General features: G+C 42.2%; 1 protein-coding gene across 1 annotated transcript in view; it reads left to right on the forward strand.

Moving 5' to 3' along the window:
* PREP (prolyl endopeptidase) overlaps positions 1-18,764 on the forward strand; it is a 136,553-nt gene extending 117,789 nt beyond the window's left edge. The window contains exons 12-15 of the mRNA XM_004264771.4: positions 596-690; positions 4,003-4,134; positions 14,367-14,523; positions 18,025-18,764. Of these exons, the coding sequence (XP_004264819.1) occupies positions 596-690; positions 4,003-4,134; positions 14,367-14,523; positions 18,025-18,319 (679 nt within the window). The 3' untranslated portion in view covers positions 18,320-18,764. The remainder of the gene's footprint in view (positions 1-595; positions 691-4,002; positions 4,135-14,366; positions 14,524-18,024) is intronic.
* The last annotated feature ends 3,657 nt before the right edge of the window (positions 18,765-22,421 follow it).

The following is a 22,421-nucleotide window of genomic DNA, read 5'->3' on the forward strand; positions in this document are numbered from 1 at the left end:
AAGAAACATAAAATCCAAACTTTCTAAAGAAGCTTTGTGCTATAGTTTCTTCTGTTTATTTCTAGAAAACATTCTCTAGCCCTGGGCACGCGTTATTTTCTGGTCAGTGTGCCTGATCTCCTCTACCTCTCTCACACCTAGTTTCAACGTCTAAATTTCTGTAAAACTGGAAAATCTGTTTAAAATTCATATTTCAGAAGGAGCTTTCTTTTTTCCAACTTGAACAATTTGGAGAGAGATACTGGGAGAGGTGGTAGCAGGGGCCTTTACCGGGTGTGTAACAAGCACAGCACCATTCATACCAGGGCTGTGTCACGTGGGTGGCAGTATTTTGGTTGCCAAGACAGTTGTTTAAAATGAGGTATACTGCACGCTCCTGAAAATGTATGAGCTTTGCAGTTAATCATAATCAGAAGTTATAACATTTCACTTAAACCAAGCAATGTAAAAGTACTGGGCTTCCATGTAGATGACAGCACGTGCGGAGCATCTTCAGGGCTATGTGTGCGGGTGCAGGTGCAGGTGTGGTGGAGGAAGACAGCGGCCCTCACTGGGCACAGGTAGTGGCAGGTTAACTGTTTTTACCATTTCTCAGTGTGTCCAGGCTCATCTTTGTGAGACACATGGGTGGTGTCCTTGCAGTGGCCAACATCAGAGGAGGTGGGGAGTACGGAGAGACGTGGCATAAAGGTGAGGTATTTTCTCTGCAGAAACGCAAATATGGCATAGCCCAAGCCGAGGGGATGAGGGGCAGAAAAGGATGCTTCCAAACACATTGCAGACACCATTCCCCCTTTCAATTGAAACAGCTCAGTCTTTTCAGTTTATTTTCCTTTGCAGTCTATTTTAATGAAGGACACCTTTTTCAGACGCATCTCCTACATACCATAATCAGTTTTTTTTGTTTTGTTTTGTTTTGTTTTAGCAATGTATAGGGTACATTTTTATCTATCACTGTCAGAAGTGAGTCTGGGGGATACTTTTGGTATTTATTGTGTCTCCTTCTCCTGTTAGCCTGGCTTTTTACTGTTTGTTTAGCATTGTTGGCTATCTCAAAACAGACTGCAAAAACAGGCCATTTTCTCTTAAAAGAAAAGAGCACCCTAAAATAGAGCTTTCCTATTCCCAGTTCGGGCATCTTTTGCTTGTTTTCTCTGATCTTCCCAACGTTGCTAAGAAATAGCATCCTCCTAGTGTTGCTGCTGGGACTCTAATAAAACCTGCACGTGCTAGATAAACACAAGAACAGTCATTTTTCTTTTCTGGTTTTAACGGTTCAGTCCCTGTTCTCTGGCCTCCTGAAGCATGTATTCTAGTTGATTGAGGAAACTGCTCCTATATTCAACTTTATTCCCCAGATTATCATTCTTTAAAAAAAAAATTATGGCAATCTTTATTTTTAAAGCCCCATCTCTTCCTTTTCTCTCTATACGGAGCACACCCCGTCTCCCAGGCTTTTGTGTATCTGGAATGCATAGACTAACCAATAACTTGAAGAAGATGTTCTTCCCTTACCTTATTCCTGTGTTTGTGGGAGGAGGGTGTGGGAAGCCCCTTCACTCCCGCTGGCTCCCTGCTTCTCCCCTCTCAACATCAGGCGTCCTGTGTAAGACAGTCTGTGGGCACGAGGGCGGCCCCCAGGGCTCAGGCTTGGCCAGCAGCACGTGGCAAGGAGGCTCTTCTCCTGCAGCAGGAGCATCTGAGACCACCCTTTGGATCCGTACACCCACTTGTTCTTCTCTACCTCCTAAGGCCAAGGCTCTGGTTTTCTGCATCGATCAGATCAGCAAAGATGAGGGGAGATCTGTAAAGAGCTTTTTTCATAAGCACCTGTTAGATGTCAGGAGGCAGGAAAGGCCCAAGCCTAAATCCTCGGTCTTCAGCATGCACCCCAAGGACTGATGTCAGACAGCAAACTATTTGAGCATCTTAGCAAGAGTGAGTGTCCCTAATGAACACATGGGCCCCCAGCCTGCCAGCCGTCGTCGGGCCAGCTGCTGCCAGGTGTCATCCTTGAAGGCTTTATTGATTGTCACTGTATTTGAAACAGCATAGAATTCATTGTATAGTTTTGACTTGGACCTGATATTAGAGTTTAATTACACTAAAATCATAGTGATATCTTACTGTGATAGTAAGAGATAACTAAGAAAGGAGGAATAAAAGTAAAATCTCTACACACCTTATGTTGGATGTACATCCCAAATCCATATGCTAAGTCTGAACCCCCTGACTCACCCAATTTCCTGGTTAAAAATGTTTAATGTACACACTTAAACACCCACCTGCACGGACTCCTGACCCAGTGGCCTTCTCCTCAAAGAACCCAAGTTCTTTGCCATAGAATTCCTCTGGTCCTCAGGTGTCCACCATGCTCTGGTAGGGAAGAGTGCCCTTGGTCTTGGTCAGCTCTTTCATCTCTGTATTAATTATAAACAAGTTATTATCCAGAAGTCTTGGGGGGTGGGGGAGTTTGCAGCTTGACTGAAGCTAAAAGTTGATTACCTCTGTTTAGACTGATCATAAACTTTCTCCTAATTTAGGCAGTGAAAGGGCCTGAAATGGAACTTTTCTAGTTAGACCCTAGCACACTGAACCTCGATAAATCTAGATTTCATTCTGTTAATTGAGTTTAAAATTTAATGCTCTTCAAAATATTATTATTCCTGGAAACTAAGTAATCCTAGCCATCTTAATTCACCAATACTTTCTTATTAAAATCTTAATAACATTTGTTTTGATATGAAAAAATTTCTTCTGAAAAAATTTCTTCAGTAGCGCTGCTTCATCTTTAATTGAATTTCTGCAAAAATGGTTAATCTCAAATAGCTAATTAGATCTATGTCTGCTTTTTGTTCATTTCATTGGCAGTTATTTCAGACATCCGTTCCTTTGCGGGCATGACTTTGACTTTTGGCCTTTACTTTTGGATATTACAAGGCCTTACAAATGTTCCTCTCTTTAAGTGGTTTCTTTGTTTGGCTCTACACTGGAATGGCTTCTAGATGAGAAAGCCCAGATTCTCTGAGGAGATGCTTGAGATCCTCTTCATTCAAGCATAGAGAAACTAATGGGCTGCTCTGTGCAGCACCACGTCCCCACCTAATTCCTACCTAAGTTCCTTAAGTACCTGTGGGCAAAGTCAGAGAGCTTCCTTCTCGTAATCACGTCCCCACCTCAGACTCCGGCAGAGAGGAGGGGTGAGAAGTGCACCTCTCTGCACAGAGCACTTTCTTTATTTTTTAATTAATTAATTTATTTTATATTTTATTTTTGGCTGCGTTGAGTCTTCGTTGCTGTGCACAGGCTTTTCTCTAGTTCTGGTGAGCAGGGGCTATTCTTCGTTGTGGTGCGCGGGCTGCTCATTGCGGTGGCTTCTCTCGTTGCGGAGCGCAGGCTTCAGTAGTTGTGGCGCACGGGCTTAGTTGCTTCGTGGCATGTGGGATCTTCCTGGGCCAGGGATTGAACCCGTGTCCCCTGAACTGGCAGGCAGATTCTTAACCACTGCGCCACCAGGGAAGTCCGCGCAGAGCACTTTCATCTTCCCAGGGAGGGGGCAGCGCACTCGTCCCCATTGTCGCATGCTGTGTGGAACTCGAGGACTGGACTCTGCTCCAGGTCTTGTGTCAGTTTTGAGTCCAGCTCCTCCCAAGACACATGTTCTTTTTGTTGACATCCTTTCACATTTTCATTCTCATGGTTGTCTGACGTCATAACAGATCATCTCTTCCCTTTGGGGCATTTGCCTTTTAAGTTCTAAGAGGTTTTAGAAAAATACAAAGGCACCGTATGGATTAGCAGTTGTGGTACTGATGATGGATTTCCACAATGCATAACAAAATTTAAATTGAGGCATTTTTCTAAATGTAGTGGTAGTCCATTGTTTAAGTTGATCAGTAGTTGAAACTATGCCCTATCATCATTTGAATTCCCCTTAGGTTAAAATGTGATTTTTTTTTTCTGTTTTGTTAATTAACTGTCTTTCACTTTGGCACATTGTAGGTGGTATCTTGGCCAACAAACAAAACTGCTTTGATGACTTCCAGTGTGCTGCTGAATATCTTATCAAGGAAGGTTACACGTCTCCCAAGAGGCTGACTATTAATGGAGGTTCAAATGGGGGCCTCTTAGTAGGTGAGAACTGGGTTTCTTATTCATTGTACTCTACTAGTTAACTCTTGGAGGTTTCAGGTACTCTGATTTACTTTGGCTCATGGATGGGAGCAGTGGTACAGAAAAAGCAAAACCCATTTGTATTTGGGCATCTAATTAATGACATTTGAAGACACAACTACTGACTCAACTCATCATAGCCTGAAAAGCCCTTCCTCCTCCCTGTTCTGAGCTCTATCGGACTGGACCGCAATTCTTACCCTTCCCTCTCCCGCTCCCCACAGACTGGACCCACAGGTCTCTAGGGTTCAGTCAGCACATGCCTGAGCCTAATAACACACCTCTGACTGTTACCCAGAACTTGTAAGCTGTGATCACCACTAAACGTTTGTTGAATACCTATGCCATGGGATGCTAGATGCTGTGGGTTCAGAGAAATAAGTCATGAAGGACAATGAGGTACATGCAAAGATGGATCCACAGCTTCACAGTCATGAAACAGTTCACAGTAATGTTCACCCTTGCTGAGCACCTTGCCAGGCTCAGTGCTGAGCCCTTGACATGCACATGGCCTGGGAGACGGGGACAGGTATTATCCCCATTTTACAGACGAGGACACTGGGGCACTGAAGGGGTTGAGTAGCTAGTGTGATGGTAGTGCTGGCGTTGATGCTTAGCACCGTGGCTTTAGATTCTGCTCTTTTAATCTCTATGTGGCACTGCCTCTAAGTGGATTTTCCTATTTTGGTAGTTAATGAATTTTTACTTTTCTTTTCGTCTCTCAACAGTACTTAACATTGTAATGAACATTTATAGTGGTCCTGAACTTTGCTTGCTGGGTCCTACACCCAGTGTCATTAGGATACGAGGGGCCGTTGTACAAATGGAGAAGAGCACAGATAGACTCAACCTAAAAAGCACATGTGACCATTTTTAGCTTTCCGTCCACTGTTGTCAGGGGATCTTGTCACATTCACTCCATTTCCTTGTCTTTGAAATTTACTGACTTGTGTCAAAACCTGAATTCCTGTCCTTATTACTTCTTTACCCCAATGGAATATAGTCTTGGAAAAAACGTTTTCCCAGGGAGGTAAAATATATATATGTCCAAATGATTTGTTTAAATTTGGAAAGGGTAGAGATGTGGAAAACCCCTGAGCTCACCTCCTTCCACGGGCACACCCAAATTACAACTATTTACAGAACAAATATGTATGAGAACAACCTGAAGACTAATAGAAAAGATTTCCCACAACCAAAGATATAAAGAAGGAACCACAATGAGATGGGTAAGGAGGGGCAGATGCACAGTATAGTCAAGACCCACAACCTCGGGCAGGCAAACCACAAACGGGAGGATAATCACAATTGCTGAGTTCCTTCCCAAGGAGAGACGGGTTTGAGACCCACATCAGGCTCCCCGGTCCAGAGGTCCTACACCAGGAAAATGAGCCCCTAGAACATCTGGCTCTGAAGGCCAGCGGGGCTTACTTTGATGAGAGCCAGAGGGCTGTGGGAAATAGAGACTCCACTCTCGAAGGGTGCACACAAAATCTCACATGCTCTGAGTCCTGGCACAGAGGCAGTCATTTGAAAGGAGCCTGGTCAGATTCCTTTGCTAACCTTGAAGAGCCTCCCAGAGGGGCAGGAGGCAACTGGGACTCCTACTGGGGACACAGGTGCTGGTGGCAGACATTTTGGGGAACTCGTTCTACCACAGGGACACTGGTGCTAACAAGCACCATTCTGGATCCTCTTGCTGGCTGTTAGCACTCCGCCACCAGCAGACTGGCACCAGCTCTGGTCATGCAGAGATCAGACCTTGCCTATCAGCATGCCTAAAGTAGTTGGCCCTGCCCCTACAGAAGGGCCCGTGCAGCCTACATAGGAGGCACCCCTAGAGCATGTTAACTCTGGTCACCAGAGGGAAGTCTGCTGCTGGGCCCTACAGGATATCACCTATATTAAGGATACTTATCCAAGCTCAGAAAACATAACCAACCTACCTAATACACAGAAATAAACACAGAGAATTAGGCAAAATTAGAAGACAGAACTATGTTCTTAAACTAAGGAGCAAGATAAAACCCCAGGAAAGGAACTAAGCAAAGTGGAGATAAGTAATCTCATCCAATAAAGAGTTCAGGCAATGATTACAAAGATGCTCAACAAACTCAGGAGAAGAATGGATGAAGACAATGAGACATTTAACAGAAAGTTAGAAAATATAAAGAAGAGCCGAAAAGAGGTGAAGGATACAATAACTGAAATAAGAAATATACTAGTAGGAATCAACAATAGATTAGAGGATACAGAGGAATGGATCAGAGACCTGGAAAACAGAATAATGAAAATCATCCAAGCTGAACAGAAAAAACCATTCTAAAAAATGAGAATAGCTTAAGAGACCTCTGAGGCAACATCAAGCAAACTAACATTCACATTTTAGGGGACCAAGAAGGAGAACAGAGAGAGGGGCAGAGAACTTATCTGAATAAATAGCTGAAAACTTCCCTAACCTGGGAAAGGAAACAAACATCTAGGTTGAGGAAACACAGAGAGTCCCAAATAAGATGAACCCAAAGAGGTCCACACCCAGACACAGAGACTCTTAAAAGGAGCAAGAGAAAAGCAACTAGTTACTTATAAGGGAACTTCCCTGGCTCTAGAAGAAATGTTAAAAGGCCTTCTCTAAGTGGAAAAAAAAAGACCACAACTAGAAATATGAAAATTATGAAAGGAAAAAAAACTCATTAGTAAAGGTAAACATCAAGATAGTAGATCAGCTACTTACAAAGTCAGTAAGAAGTTTAAAAGACAAAGTAGTAAAATCATCTATATTCACAATAGTAGTTAATACACAAAACAAAAAGTTTTAAAGTATGACATCAAAACATTAAACATGGCAGGGGGGAATATAAATGCAATATTATTAGAAAGTATTTGAAGTTAAGAGAGCATCAACTTAATCACAAAGATATAGAGGTGGTTATGCATGAGCCCCCTGATAACCAAAACCAAAAATCAATAGTAGATACACAAGCAAAAAAGAGAAAGTAATCCAAACATAACACTAAGTATAGTCATTACATCACAAGGGAAGAGAGCAAAAAAGAAGGAACAAAAAAGAACTACAAAAACTACCAGAAAACAGTTTTTTAAATGGCATATAAGTACATACCTATCAACAATTAATTTAAACGTAAATGGACCAAATGGTCCAATCAAAAGATAGAATGGCTGAATGGATAATAAAATAAGACCCAACTATATGCTGCCTACAAGAGACTCACTTCAGATCCAAAGACAGACACAGACTGAACGTAAGGGGATGGAAAAAGGTATTCTATGCAAATGGAAACAAAAAGGAAGCTGGGGTAGCAATACTCAGACAAAATAGATTTAGACAAAGTTTGTAACAAAAGAGCATTACATGTGATAAAGGGGTCAATACAAGAAGAGGATATAACATTCATAAATATTTATGCACCCAGGAGAAAAGGGAACCCTCCTACACTGTTGGTGGGAATATAAATTGTACAACCACCATGGAGATCAGTATGGAGGTTCCTTAAAAAACTAAAATAGAACTATGATATGATCCAGCAATTACACTCCTGGGCATATGTCTGGAGAGAACCATAATTCGAAGAGATACATGCACCCCAGTGTTCACTGTGGCACTACTTACAATAGCCAAAACACAGAAGCAACCTAGTTGTCCATCGACAGAGGAATGGATAAAGACAACATGGTACATATATACAATGGAATATTACTCATCCATAAAAAAGAATGAAATAATGCCATTTACAGCAACGTGGATGGACCTACAGATTGTCAAACAGTGCAGTAAGTCAGACAGACAAATATCAATATGATATCACTCATATGTGGAACCCAAAAAAATGATACAAATGAACTTGTTTCCAAAACAGAAGCAGATTCACAGATCTCAAAACCAAACTTATGGTTACCAGAGGGGAAAGGTGGGGGGGATAAATTAGAATTTTGGGATTAACAAATACACACTACTATATATAAAATAGATAATCAACAAGGACCTAATGTATAGCATAGGAAACTCTACTCATATTCTGTAATAACCTATATGGGAAAAGAATCTGAAAAAGAATGGATATATGTATATGTATAAATGAATCACTTTGCTGTACACCTGAGACACTGTAAATCAACTATAATAAAATTAAAATTTGAAAGATATTTATGCACCCAACATAGGAGCACCTAAATGTACACGGCAAATATTGACAGACATAAGGGAGAAGTCGAGAGTAAAACAGTAACAGGGAACTTTAATACTCTACTTACATCAGTGGATAGATATTCCAGACAGAAAATCATTAAGTAAATATTGGCTTTAAATGACACATTAGATCAGATGGACTTTAAGAACATTCCACCCAAAAGCAGCAGAATACACATCCTTTTCAAGTGCACATGGAACATTCTCCAGGATAGATCATGCTAAGCCACAAAACACGACTGACTAAATTTAAGAAGATTAAAGTCACATCAAGCATCTTTTCTAACCACAACAGTATAAGATGATTAGACACTAACTACAAGAAGAAAACTGCAAAAAACAAACACATGGAGGCTAAACAATATGCTACTAAACAACGGGGGAGGGGGGTCACTGTTAAATCAAAGAGGAAACTTAAAAATACCTGGAGACAAATGAAAATGGAAACAGTGATCCAAAATCAATGGGATGCAGCCAAAGGAGTTCTAAGATGGAATTTTATAGCATTATAAGCCTGCCTCAGGAAACAAGAAAAGTCTCAATCTAACCTAACACCTAAAGTAATTAAAATAATAAAGATCAGAGCAATAATAGAGTCTAAAAAACAATAGAAAAGATCGATAAAACTAAGAGCTGGTTGTTTGAGAAGATAAAAAGCTAAACCTTTTACCAGACTCATCAAGAAAAACAGAGAGGGCTTCCCTGGTGGCGCAGTGGTTGAGAGTCCGCCTGCTGATGCAGGGGACACGGGTTCATGCCCTGGTCTGGGAAGATCTCACATGCTGTGGAGCGGCTGGGCCCGTGAGCCATGGCCGCTGAGCCTGCGTGTCCGGACCCTGTGCTCCGCAACGGGAGAGGCCACAACAGTGAGAGGCCCACGTACCGCAAAAAAAAAAAAAAAAAAAGAAAGAAAAGAAAAACAGAGAGAGGGCCCAAAGAAAATCAGAAATGAAAAAGAAGTTACATCAAACACCACAAAAATGCAAAGGATCATACGAGATTACTATGACTAATTATACACAATAAAGTGGACAATCTACAGGAAATGGATAAATTCCTAGAAACTTACAATCTCCCAAGACTGAATCAGGCAGAAAGTATGAACAGACCAATTACCAGTAATGAAGTTGAATCAGTAATATAAAAAAAAAAAAAAAAAAAACTCCCAGCAAATGAAAAGTCCATGACCAGATGTCTTCACAGGTGAATTCTACAGAACATTTAGAGAAGAGCTAACACATATCTTCTCAAACTCTTCTGAAAAACTGAAGAGAAAACAGCACATCTGAACTCACTTTACAAGGCCAGCAGCATCACCCTGATACAAAAACCAGACAAAGACATCACAAAAAGAGGAAATTATAGGCCATTATCACTGGTGAACACAGATGTGAAAATCTTCAAAGTATTAGCAAACCAAATTCAACAACACATTAAAAGGATCATACACTACGATCAAGTAGGATTTATCCTAGGGATATAAGGATGGTTCAATATCTGTAAATCAATCAGTGTGATAAGCCACATTAACAAATTGAAGAATAAAAACCATGTGGTCATCTCAATAGATGTGGAAAAAGCTTTTGACAAAATTCAACATCCATTTGTGATTAAAAACTCCTAGCAAAGTGGGTATAGAGGGACATACCTCAACATAATAAAGGCCATGTATGACAAGCCCACCACTAACATCATACTCAACAGTGAAAAGCCAAAAGCATTTCCTCTAAGGTGAGGAACAAGACAAGGATGCTCACTCTCACCACTTCTATTAACATTGTATTGGGAGTCTTAGCCCCAGCAATCGGACAAGAAAAAGAAATAAAAGGAATTCAAACTGGAAACGAAGTAAAACTGCCACTGTTTGCAGATGACATACTATGTATAGAAAATCCTAAAGATGCCACCAAAGAACTAATAAATGAATTCAGTACAGTTGCAGGATACAAAATTAATATACAGAAATCTGGATTTCTGTACCTTAAACTATCAGAAGGAGAAATTAAGAAAACAATCCCATTTAAAATTGCATCAAAAAGAATAAAATACCTAGGAATAAATCTCACCAAGGAGGTGGAAGACCTGTACACTGGAAACTGTAAGACACTGATGAAATTGAAGATGACACAAATTAAAAGATGTGCCATGCTCATGGATTTGAAGAATTAATATTGTTAAAATCACCCTACTACCCAAGGCAATGCACAAGATTCAGTGCAGTCCCTATCAAAATACCAATAGCATTTTTCACAGAACTAGAACAAATAATTCTAAAATTTACTTGGAAACACAAAAGACCCCAAATAGCCAAAACGGTCTTGAGAAAGAAGAACAAAGCTGGAGGTATCATGCTCATTGATTTCAAACTATACTACAAACTCTAGTAAGCAAAATAGTATGGTACTGGCACAAAAACAGACATATAGATCAATGCAACAGAATAGACAACCCAAAAATAAACCCACACATATATGGTCAGTCTAAAACAGAGGAAGGAAGACTATACAATGGGGAAAAGACAGCCTCTTCAGTAAATGGTGTTGGGAAACCTGGACAACTCCATGCAAGAGAGTCAAACTGTACTGCTTTCTCACATCATATGTGAAAATAAACTCAAAAAAATATTTAAATGTAAGAACTGAAACCATAAAACTCTAAGAAAACACAGTACACTCTTTGACATTGGTCTTCACAAACTTCTTTTGGGTATGTCTCCTCAGGCAAGGGAAACAAGAGCAAAAAACAAATGGGACTATAACAACCTAAAAAGCTTTTGCACAGTGAAGAAAACTCAACAAAATGAAAAGACAACCTACTGAATGTGAGAAGGTATTTGCAAACAATCTATCTGACAAGAGGTTAATGTCCAAAATATCCAAAGAACCCATACAACTCAACATCAAAAACAAACTCAATTAAAAAATGAGGGCTTCCCTGGTGGCGCAGTGGTTGAGAGTCCGCCTGCCGATGCAGGGGACGTGGGTTCGTGCCCCGGTCCGGGAAGATCCCACATGCCGTGGAGCGGCTGGCCCGTGAGCCGTGGCCGCTGAGCCTGCGCGTCCGGAGCCTGTGCTCCGCAACAGGAGAGGCCACAGCAGTGAGAGGCCCGCGTACCGCAAAAAAAAAAAATCAGAGCTATAATGTACAGATAACATAGGGAATATAGTCAATAATATTTAATAATTTTGTGTGATGATAGATTGTAAATAGACTTACCATGGTGATCACTTTGTGATGTATAAAAATACCGAATCACCGATTTACACCTGAGACTAATATGTTTTAAGTCAGGTATACTTCAATTTAAAAAAAGAAGAAAGAAAGAAATGGAGGGACTAACCTGGCGGTCCAGTGGTTAGGAATCTGCACTTCCACTGCCAGGGGCCTGGGTTCCATCCCTGCTCTGGTCAGGGAACTAAGGTCCCACAAGTCGTGTGGCTTGTGGAAAGAAATCGAGAAAGGAGATGGAGAATATTCTTACGTACCGAATAACTACAAATTTGATTCGTTCACTCGCCAAATATTTATAGAGCACAAAGAAGTGCTTGGGCATTTTTCCAGATACTGGGCATATGTCAGCAAACGAAAGAGACAACAGCTCTGCCTTCGTGGAGCTTTTGTTCCAGTCAGAGGAGGCAGACGATATGCCCAAGGCCAGCAATGGGCCCCGGAGGCCCATGTCTGTGGCTGGGCACAGAGAGCAGGGGAGAGAGATGGGAGAGGTTAGGGGTGGGGGGAGGCCAGAGCAGGCAGGACCTCGTGGCCCATGCAGAGAGCGTGGTTTACTCTGTGAAATGAGAAGCTTTTGGGGGAGTTTTGAGCAGAGGAGTGTCATGATTTGACATGTTTTTTTTAAATCGGGATCATGCATTGATCCCGTTACTGTGTTAGGGCAGACAGAAGGGGAGGCAAGGGCAGAAAAGCTTCTGTCCCAGGGAGAGAATATGGTGGCTTGGACCTGGGTGTGGCGATGGAAGTAGTGAGAAGTGGTCTGATTCTGGGCATATTTTGAATTTGAGCTAACTGAATTTGCATATGAATTAAATATGAAGTGTTAAAAAAAGAAGAACTAAGGGTGAATCTAAAATTTTTAATGGGAAAGGACATTGAAAATACCATCTGATTTCAGTAGTGGGAGAATTGTGTTGTAACTTACTGGTTCATCCAATAAAACTCCATTTTATTTTTGGAGTTTTATATTCAGGAATTCATTTATGCCTTTTAACAAACTAGGTCCTTTAAGGGACCTTCAGAGATGGAGTTCCTCCATCAGGATGCTGAGATGCTTATTAAAAAGAACAGTTTCCAGATTCCTGCGCCTCCCACCTCTGAGTGGGAGAAAAGGATCTGCAGGGGTAGGACTCAGGTTTCAGTATCATGAATAAGCACTGAAATCAGAACTGGGGTGGGAACAGTTTTTTGTCAGAGGTAGCAAAAGTTCACATCCCTTGACTAACTCCTAGTCGTGCCAGCTTTGATCTTACTTCCTCCCAAAGCCTCCCCAACTTCCGCACTCTGGCCTACGCCCTACTTCCATAGCACCCGTATTTTCTCAACAGTAGTGATTGCCACACTATAATTGCCTGTTCACTTCTTTATCTTTCCCACTAAATTATTCACTGACATATCCCCAGGCGTAGTGCCAGGCACATGGCAGGTGTTCAATAAACATTTATTGAATTTTCCAAAAAATAAGTTTTTAAGTGTACAGAGAAGAGTATTCTTACAACAGGACAAGGAGGTGTGTCAACATCGGTTAGAGCTCTGAGCGGGGTTTTAGGCGCTATTCTGCCTTGGGCTCTATGAGCCGTTTCTGCTCACAACATTTCTGATGCCAAATGTGGGAAGGGGGGCATACCACGCCAGCCAGTTCTCCAACTCTCCATACACCACCTGGGTGTCTTACAATTCAGTTCAGTTCTGACACTACCCAGAGTTAGCACAGACCCAAAAGGGTGAGGGCTCAGTCCCATAGGACTGCCCCCACTGCAGACACCAATCACAAGTTCTGGACCTCCCATACTTCTGACTCACAGCTATAAATCGGGGGTTCCCATGTCCCCCTCCTCTTTCCTTACGTTTACCAGTTTGTTATAAGGGATAGAACTCGGCAACAGTCAGATGGAAGAGATGTGTAGGATAAGGTATGGGCGGCGCAGGCAGAGCCTCCACACTCCCTGTTAGCGCACCACCATCCCAGCACCTCCCTGTGTTCACCACCCTAGAAGCTCCAGATTTCATTGTTTGGTGGATTTTATGGAAGTTCTATTATGCACGCAAGATTGATTAAATCAGTAGCCGTTCATCACTAACTTGATCTCCACCCCCTCTCCTCTGCCCAGAGGTCAGGGGTGGGACCAGAAGATCCAATCCTCTAATCACATGGTTGGTTCCTTGGGCAGCCAGCCCCCATCCTGAAGCTATCTGGGGACCCACCAAGACGCATCTCATTAGCATGGACTCAGAGACGGCTGAAAGGGGTTAGTTATGAGTTATGAGAGACACTCCTCTCACCCTGTCACTCAGGAAATTCCAAGAGTTTTAGGAGCTCTGTTCTAGGAATTGGGGACAAAGAAAAAACAGGTATTTCTTAGTGTGTCACGATATCACAGGCTAGTTTTCAGATCCTGAACAAGTTCGTTAACCTCCTGCATCACCTGTGAAAGCAGCTGGGGATGGGAGGAGGGGACACAGGTTTTACAGAAAGCCCTAGAGGTTTTCATATAATGTTCCTCCATTGAGATTCACTTTGAGGAGTAAATCTCTACTACTGATGACAATACCCACCCCTCCGATATATTGGAAGGAGGGGGAAGAGCTTGTGGGCTGTTGGGCAAGTGATTTCTGATGGTTTCTTTCTGTGCTCTTGGAAAAAAGACAACCAGGGTTCTGAAAGCATTTAAGTGTTGTTTTGTTCTGTTTTGATTTTGCTTATTACATAGATGTTTAATGATGGACCACCTCCCTTTTCTATCTTGATTTTTAGCTGCATGTGCAAATCAGCGTCCTGACCTCTTTGGTTGTGTTATTGCCCAAGTTGGAGTAATGGACATGCTGAAGTTCCATAAATACACTATTGGTCACGCCTGGACCACTGATTATGGGTGCTCAGACAACAAACAACACTTTGAATGGCTCATCAAGTAAGGTTTTAATTCGTATGACATATTTGTGTTGCTAACAATTTGATACCAGAATACTGAACATAGTCAAAAGGATAAATGTTTGACTCCATGCCCTTCAATATCTCATATTTGCGTGTAATTTACTGCAAAAGTAGGGCAAGTGGTGGGAGTACCTGTCTTCCTGGTTTTGATATGGTCTTTAACAAAAACAACAAACTACAAAGATGTGAGGGGTGGTCACCTTTAAAATTTAAAATTTTAAAGGTGGTCCTCCAGGATTCCTGTCCCCTGGTTCTTCAGTCAACCACTAATCTAGGTACTTCTGTGAAGGGACTTTGCGGATTAAATTAAGGTTACTAATCAGCTGACCAGGATAAGGAGATTATCCTGGATTATCGAGTGGGCCCAATCTAATGACAAACCCTTAAAGGCAGAGCATTTTCTCTGGTGGGAGTTGGGGATGCAGCAGAAAGGGAGATGAGAGAGATTGGACGCATGAGGAGGACTAAAGCCACCAATGCTGGCTTTGAAACTGAAGGAAGGGGGGCTGTTCGACCTGAGATCAACCCCAACCAACAGCCATCAAAGAAACAAGGACCTCAGTCCTACAGCCACAGGGAACTGAATGCATTCTGCCAACAGCTGGAATGAGTCTGGAAGTAGATTTTTTTCTAGAACTTCTTGATAAGTGCCCAGCTAGCCAACACTTTGATTTCAGCCTTGAGAGAGCCAGAGAACCCAGTTGAGCCAAGCTAGACTTCTGACTTATAGAACTGTGAGATAAGAAATCCATGTTGTTTTTAAAAGCTGCTAAATTTGTGGTAATTTAATGCAGCAATTAAAAAATAATTTTTACAAAAAAGGTCATTATAACTTACATATATATGGGATTTCTTTTTCTAAATTAAGAAATAAAGGGCTTCCCTGGTTGCGCAGTGGTTGAGAGTCCGCCTGCCGATGCAGGGGACACGGGTTCGTGCCCCGGTCTAGGAAGAGCCCACGTGCTGCGGAGCGGCTGGGCCCGTGGGCCATGGCCGCTGAGCCTGCGCGTTCGGAGCCTGTGCTCCGCCAAAAAAAAAAAAAAAAGAAGTAAGGAAATGAACTTTTTTTGTGCTCTCAGTATAACCACATATATTTGAAAATACAAGTTGCATTACTGAAATATTCGTATCCCTCAACACTTTGGCGATAACAGTGAGAAAATGGCAAACATTTAGATTCTCCAGACTGCAAGCTACATTCTTTTTTGGCTCCTCACTCTCTTTACTTCCCACATGTAGGGGTTTTTGGATTTTTACCAGCAGTATTTAGGAATTACTCCTGGAATAGCACCAGCAGCCTATGTCCCCTCTCCCCAGTCTCCTCAGTCAGTTATAAATTTTGATACAGTAATTTCTCAAGTCAGATTTTTTTCCTTCATTTGATGTGTTTTGTGTGGTTAGCTCCACTTAGAAATTCCGCTAAAATGACTTGAATTTTTTTAATTGAATACTTTTAAACTACTCAATTCTGTTCTGTAGGAGGGGGAGAGTTTAGCTTTTAAAATACACAGGTAGCCTCACTGACACATCCTGGTGAAAGCTCAATATTTGAAGAAGCCATAGTTCCAATTAACTTTAAGAAAATATGCACTTAGCGGGGGATAAGTCCCATTTAAACTCAGTTGAAAATACTGAGTTAATTGTATAATGAAGGCAACAAAATATTTGCTGGAACCTGATACTTCTGAAATTAATTTGAAAGCAAAAAAAGTTCTAAATATTCTTTCTCTCAAGATGCCTGTGATATTCCTATTTCAGACTTTATAATTTTTTAACCTAGCACCACCCACAGAGCTGTATTTTCCTCTTACTTGCTACTCCCAGTGAACAGAGAGCTCAATCCAATATATTGAAGGGGGTCCCCCATGCCCCCCAAAATTTAAATTTCCAAGTTTGTGAATGGCTGGGAAAAATAAAGCCTAACAGACTTTTTTTCTACAGAACGTCTCAGTCTTGAATGTATAAATGTGGCACGTGAATCTTGAGGTGGGGAGAGGCATTATTAGTAGGCAGAGTTTCCAGACATGTTTTCCCATAGAACTAACCCTTATCTGGAGGACGGGGGTTGATCCAGAAATACTCTGCAATGAGAGCAGAAAGCAGACCCATTGGTACCCCCATCTTATCTATTAGGAGACTAAACCTCAGAAGGTTTTAGTCTTAGCTTGGTTAACTGAGTAGAAATTTTATTATTTTTGCCTATTTACCCTCCAAAATAAAACTCTACTAAAACAGTTTAATTCATTAATACTGAACACTTTGGAAAACATGACACCCATATGGACTAAAATGTAAAGAAAAAGTATCCAGAGATGTCTTTCACTTAACTATTATCATCAATCGCTGTTTAATTTGATTGTACTTATGTTCTTAAAAACCTTTTTGTTAACTGGAAACTTATCTTGTGCTTCAGAAGGTGTCTCCTCCACTAACTTTCTCACCATTGGCCAAAGGCAGTTTCTTTCTGCTGGACTGTGAGCCAGCAGGGGGTCAGCGGCTTAGGTTCCCTGGTTTCAGACAGGAAGCTAGGCCCAGAGGGGACCCGTGGTCTTCCTAAGACTGCCAAGCTGAGCTCAGAATAAAGGTTTTATAGATACTAAACAGGCAAAAAGCTGCTGTACACTGGATTTCAAGTTCTTCAACAAAAGAAAGGCTTGCACCCATTCTATTCACAATCAGTGATTTAAAAGAACAATCAGGGCTTCCCTGGTGGCGCAGTGGTTGAGAGTCCGCCTGCCGATGCAGGGGACACGGGTTCGTGCCCCGGTCCGGGAAGATCCCACACGCCGCGGAGCAGCTGGGCCCGTGAGCCGTGGCCGCTGAGCCTGCGCGTCCGGAGCCTGGGCTCCGCAACGGGAGAGGCCACAACAGTGAGAGGCCCGTGTACCGCAAAAAAAAAAAAGAAAAGAAAAGAAAGAACGAAAGAAAAAAAAGAAGCTACAAGGATATATTGTACAGCACAGGGAATATAGCCAATATCTTATAATAACTTTAAATGGAGTATAATCTATAAAAATATTGAATCACCTGAAACTAATATTGTAAATCAACTATACCTCAATTAAAATCTTTTCATGTAAAATATAAACAAAGGGACAGTCAGTCCACTTTGTAGCAGTGAAAAAGTTAGTCTGAAGAATATGAAAATATTCGCCTCAAGACAGTCAGTATGTACATACTTTGGGTTGTTTCAACAGCCCTGTTTCTTTCTTACACAGGCTTCCAAAGTGGGAGCGAAGTAAACGACACAGCTCCCCAGCTTCCAGTAGCCCTGGCCAGTCACAGCCTAAACGGTGAGGTGATGTAACTTAGTCTGCAGTGGTCACCCATGGACCACTTGGCTGCAGTCCTCACTGCTGGTGACGGTAGGCAGGTAGACGACGCAAGTCACTATGCCCACTGGTCCCCGTGATTATCCTAGTGGACACACAACTCTCATTTTGATATCCGGCCTCATGAAAGTGCCTTTGCCTTTCAGATATTCTCCACTGCACAACGTGAAGCTACCAGAGGCAGACGGCATCCAGTACCCGTCCATGCTTCTCCTCACTGCGGACCATGACGACCGCGTGGTCCCGCTTCATTCCCTGAAGTTCATTGCCACCCTTCAGTACCTGGTGGGCCGCAGTCGGAAGCAGAACAATCCCCTGCTTATCCACGTGGACACCAAGGCGGGCCACGGGGCTGGGAAGCCCACGGCCAAAGTAATAGAAGAAGTGTCAGACATGTTTGCATTCATAGCGCGCTGCCTGAACATCGACTGGATTCAGTAAATGGCATTTCCCACTGCCTCTGACCGCTGCAGAAAACCTCAAGGGCTCTCACACCATTAAAACCGAGAAACCACTGGGCGTAATGCCTCCCCACACGAACACTGTTCCTGCACTCGCGGACTGCAGCTGAACAGAACTGCCGTGGGAATTTTATCTTTTCTAGGCTTCTCCTTTTTAGCAGGCCCTTGGCGTTTCTTTTTCCACCCTGTGCAGGCACATATTTTAAAAGGAACAAAAGGCATGTTCGGATAAATAGCTAATGGCAGCCAACACATTGTGAATATTAGATTGCTGAATTCAGAGTCATGGTCAGGCATACTTCATATAGAGCACCTCAGTGAAATTTGCTTCTATAACTATAACCAATACACCTTTACATAAATGTGAGACTTGTTCTCCTGAAAAAGACTTCTTTGCCACAATAATAAATGTTATTTAAGAATGAGAGGCTTTATTTCTGGTTCCTTTGTGTTGAGGAGCAACCCCAGAAGTGCAGTCATTCTGCACTGCGCCCTGTCATTTGTCTATGGGAATAAGCAATGAAGTCATAGACTGTAAGCGCTGCACGGAGGCGGAGTGTGTCCATCTAGCTCCCTTGTTTATGGTGAGGAAGCTATTAGGGGTGGCTTACTGTCTTACGTATTAACCACGCAGCCAGCTGATCGTATCGTCTGGGGCTCTTTTGGTTTGGATGCCTCCTAAAAATCAGTGGACCCGAAGCTTCAGATTATTCAACCTATTTGTCTGTCTGTCAATTTGGTTACAAAATAATTGTGGAAAATAATAGAGTACCTGGGATTCTAAAACTAAGAGACCACATGAGTGAACTCTCCAAATTTATCTTACAATTAGAAATTTCAGCATTTGCCAAGCAGTTCTTCCCCCCGTAGACCACTTCCTGGAAATAAAAATAGTCATACTTTAAAAAGTGTGTCTCCCCAGCCTGAAATCTTCAAGAGGAAAATATATCATTCCTCAGACTTGTCCATAAGAAAAAAAAAATTAAGGCATTTGGTTTAACATTTCATGAAATACTATTCCTTTGGGTATCAGTTTGGGAGGTGGTGATCTAATTTATGAGAAAAAAGCAGCTGCTTCTTTGTCTTGCTTCATGAGATATCACAAAAATTACTATTTTGTATAAAGTATTTTAACCTTAAAAAATTAGTTTAAGGGCTTCCCTGGTGGCACAGCGGTCAGGGAAGATCCCACATGCCGCAGAGCGGCTGGGCCCGTGAGCCATGGCCGCTGAGCCTGCGCATCTGGAGCCTGTGCTCCGCAACGGGAGAGGCCACAACAGTGAGAGGCCCGCGTACCGAAAAAAAAAAAAAAAAATTAAAAGATTACTTCATTAATCTAATAGCTTGTTCTTTTCCAGGTAAGTGCTATTTTCCAAATCATACATGTTTGTGCTTCTCTTGAGATCTCTGCCTCTCAAATTGTGGTCTAAAGTTAGACACACTATTTTCTGTCCAGCTTATCACTACATACAAGCTCAGTTGAAAGGTGGATACATGGTTTGGCTTTTCTCTTCTACAGTTATGTTTTCTCTCACTGTTCAAATAAGCATTGTATATAACGCAGCTGTCATTGAACATAGGATTCATTATGAGCCCCTCCACCCAATCCCTGGAGAAGAAGTATGCCACTAGCTAGCAGTGCATGCAGGGGTTGACATCATCACCATCTACCTGGAGAGATGCTAACACTAGCTAACTGCCATGTAACTGCTGACCAGCATGACAGGAAGGAAAAAAATGTATTTGTATAGATAAGGCAAAGGCAGCCTTTATCCTAGACCACCTGGGTCATCTGAGGTGCAGACAGCTGAGTTGTACCCATTCAGTCCAGAGCATTTGCAAGTTTGCACAGAATCCGGCTACACTTTCCCACTGAGGTTTTCTACTTAGCAGCAGAAAGTGCAAGTATAGTGTGTAGAGTCTCAGCTTCAAGAGAAATCAGGACCAGGTTCAAATCCCAACTGTCAATTAGTAACTGGTGATTATGAGGAATAAACAGGCTAATATACTTACACGCGCCTAGCATATAATTGGACTCCAATTGGGAGTTTTCTTTCCCAAGCTAATTTTCGTATCGAGATTTTAGCTGGACAACTGAGCGCACAGACTGAAGGTAGCTTTTTTACACCTTAAACATTGGATGACTTAGAGGTTGGGCTCCTCCCCAGATCTCAGAGTGTCTTTCTTACTAGATGCCACCCTCCTCTGTATCCTGTGCTCTGCCCCTGTGCTCTGTCTTACGTTGCTCTCTGGTGTTCTGAGGAAAAAAGCTGCATGTGGTGGCCAGGTGGTCTAACTGCCTTGTCACAGGGCCTTGCAAACACGCCACAGAGCATTTGCTACCTTAGTAAGATAAAGTCACATTTATGATGTTTAATATGTACACACCTGGAATATTGTAAAACTTTGCAATTAGTCATGTTTCCTAATACTCCCACTAAAGCTTAGGCAGTTACACCCGAATGGTGCTGCCAGTATGAAAGGTTCCATTTCAGCTAAGAAAGTCTGTCACTAAATTCTCCATATTTATCAGATCATTTTACCAGCCTCAGGGATTTCCCTGGGCAGACTGCATAGCCAGTACCCAGAAGGCTTACAGAGCCTCAAAGATGAGTTAAGGCCAGACTGGAAAGCTGTAAGGGGGTGCTGTAAAAAAGGCGAAGGTCAGACTATAAGGGGGTAGTCAGGAAGGCCAGTGGGATGAGGGCTGAGGCCAATGAATAAGGACCATTTAGCTGTATTTTGCATCCATTCATATTCTAGGGGCTTGGGAGTGCAAAGAGAAAAAGTCCTGCCCTGATGAAGTTGAGACTCCAGGGGGAGGAAACAGGCGATAAACTATGTCCTCGGTCCCCTGTGCTCTAAGCTTTCTGTGTGTGTGGATATGTTTGTCCTCAAGCAACCTTATAAACCATGTGCTACCCTTATCCCCATTTGGCAAAGGCCCAAGTTCACCAGCCAGGAAGGAAGCAGGTAGGGCAGTTAACCCTGGCAGCAGGACCCTGGAGACGGCACTCTTACCCACTAGTCTAGTAAGACAAAAAAGCAAGAGGCTTCCCATTCAAGATGGCGACTAGGAAGGTCCTGAACTTACCTCCTCTCATGGACACAGCTAATTGACAGCTGCATACAGAACAATGCGCTTTGAAAGAAACCCAAAAACTAGATGAGCAACTCCTACACATGAGGTGAAAGAGAAGAAACCCACATGGAACCGGGTCGAAGAGGCTGAGACACAATCTCACGATACACCCCACCCCTGACACAGCCACCCACAGTCAGGAGGGAACCCACAACTCCGAGCTTCTCCATGAGGAGCAAAGGGTTTGGACTTCACATCTGACACCCCAGCTTTTAAGACTTGCATCTAAGAGACGAGCCTCCAAAATATTTAGCTTTGAAAGCCAACAGGGCTTGCATTCATGAGACCCACCCAAGATATAGCAAACAAGAAACAATTTTTTAAATTTGTTTTGTTTTTTCTCTCTAGTCACATTTTTAAAGGAACGTTTAATATATTTAATATATTAAAAAATACCTCACACCAGTCAGAATGGCCATCAACAAAAAGTCTACAAATAATAAATGCTGGAGAAGGTGTGAAGAAAAGGGAACCCTCCTACACTGTTGGTGGGAATGTAAATTGGTGCAGCTACTATGGAAAACAGTATGGAGGTTCCTTAAACCAAAAATAGAGCTACCATATGATCCTACAATCCCACTCCTGGGCATCTATCCAGAAAAGACAAAAATTCTAATTTGAAAAGATACATGCACCCCAATGTTCATAGTAGCACTATTTACAATAGCCAAGACATGGAAGCAACCTAAGTGTCTGACAGATGAATGGATAAAAATGTGTTGTGTATACACACACACACACACACACACACACACACACAGGAATGTTACTAAACCATAAAGAAGAATGCCATTTGCAGCAACATGGATTGACCTAGAGATTACCATAAGCCAGACAGTGAAGTAAGCCAGAGATAAATACCACATAATATCACTTATACATGGAAACTTAGAAAGAAAAAAAGAGACAGATGAACTTATTTACAAAACAGAAAGAGATT

Source organism: Orcinus orca, chromosome 12 (genome assembly GCF_937001465.1).
Source record: "Orcinus orca chromosome 12, mOrcOrc1.1, whole genome shotgun sequence".
In the NCBI taxonomy this organism is placed as follows: domain Eukaryota; kingdom Metazoa; phylum Chordata; class Mammalia; order Artiodactyla; family Delphinidae; genus Orcinus; species Orcinus orca.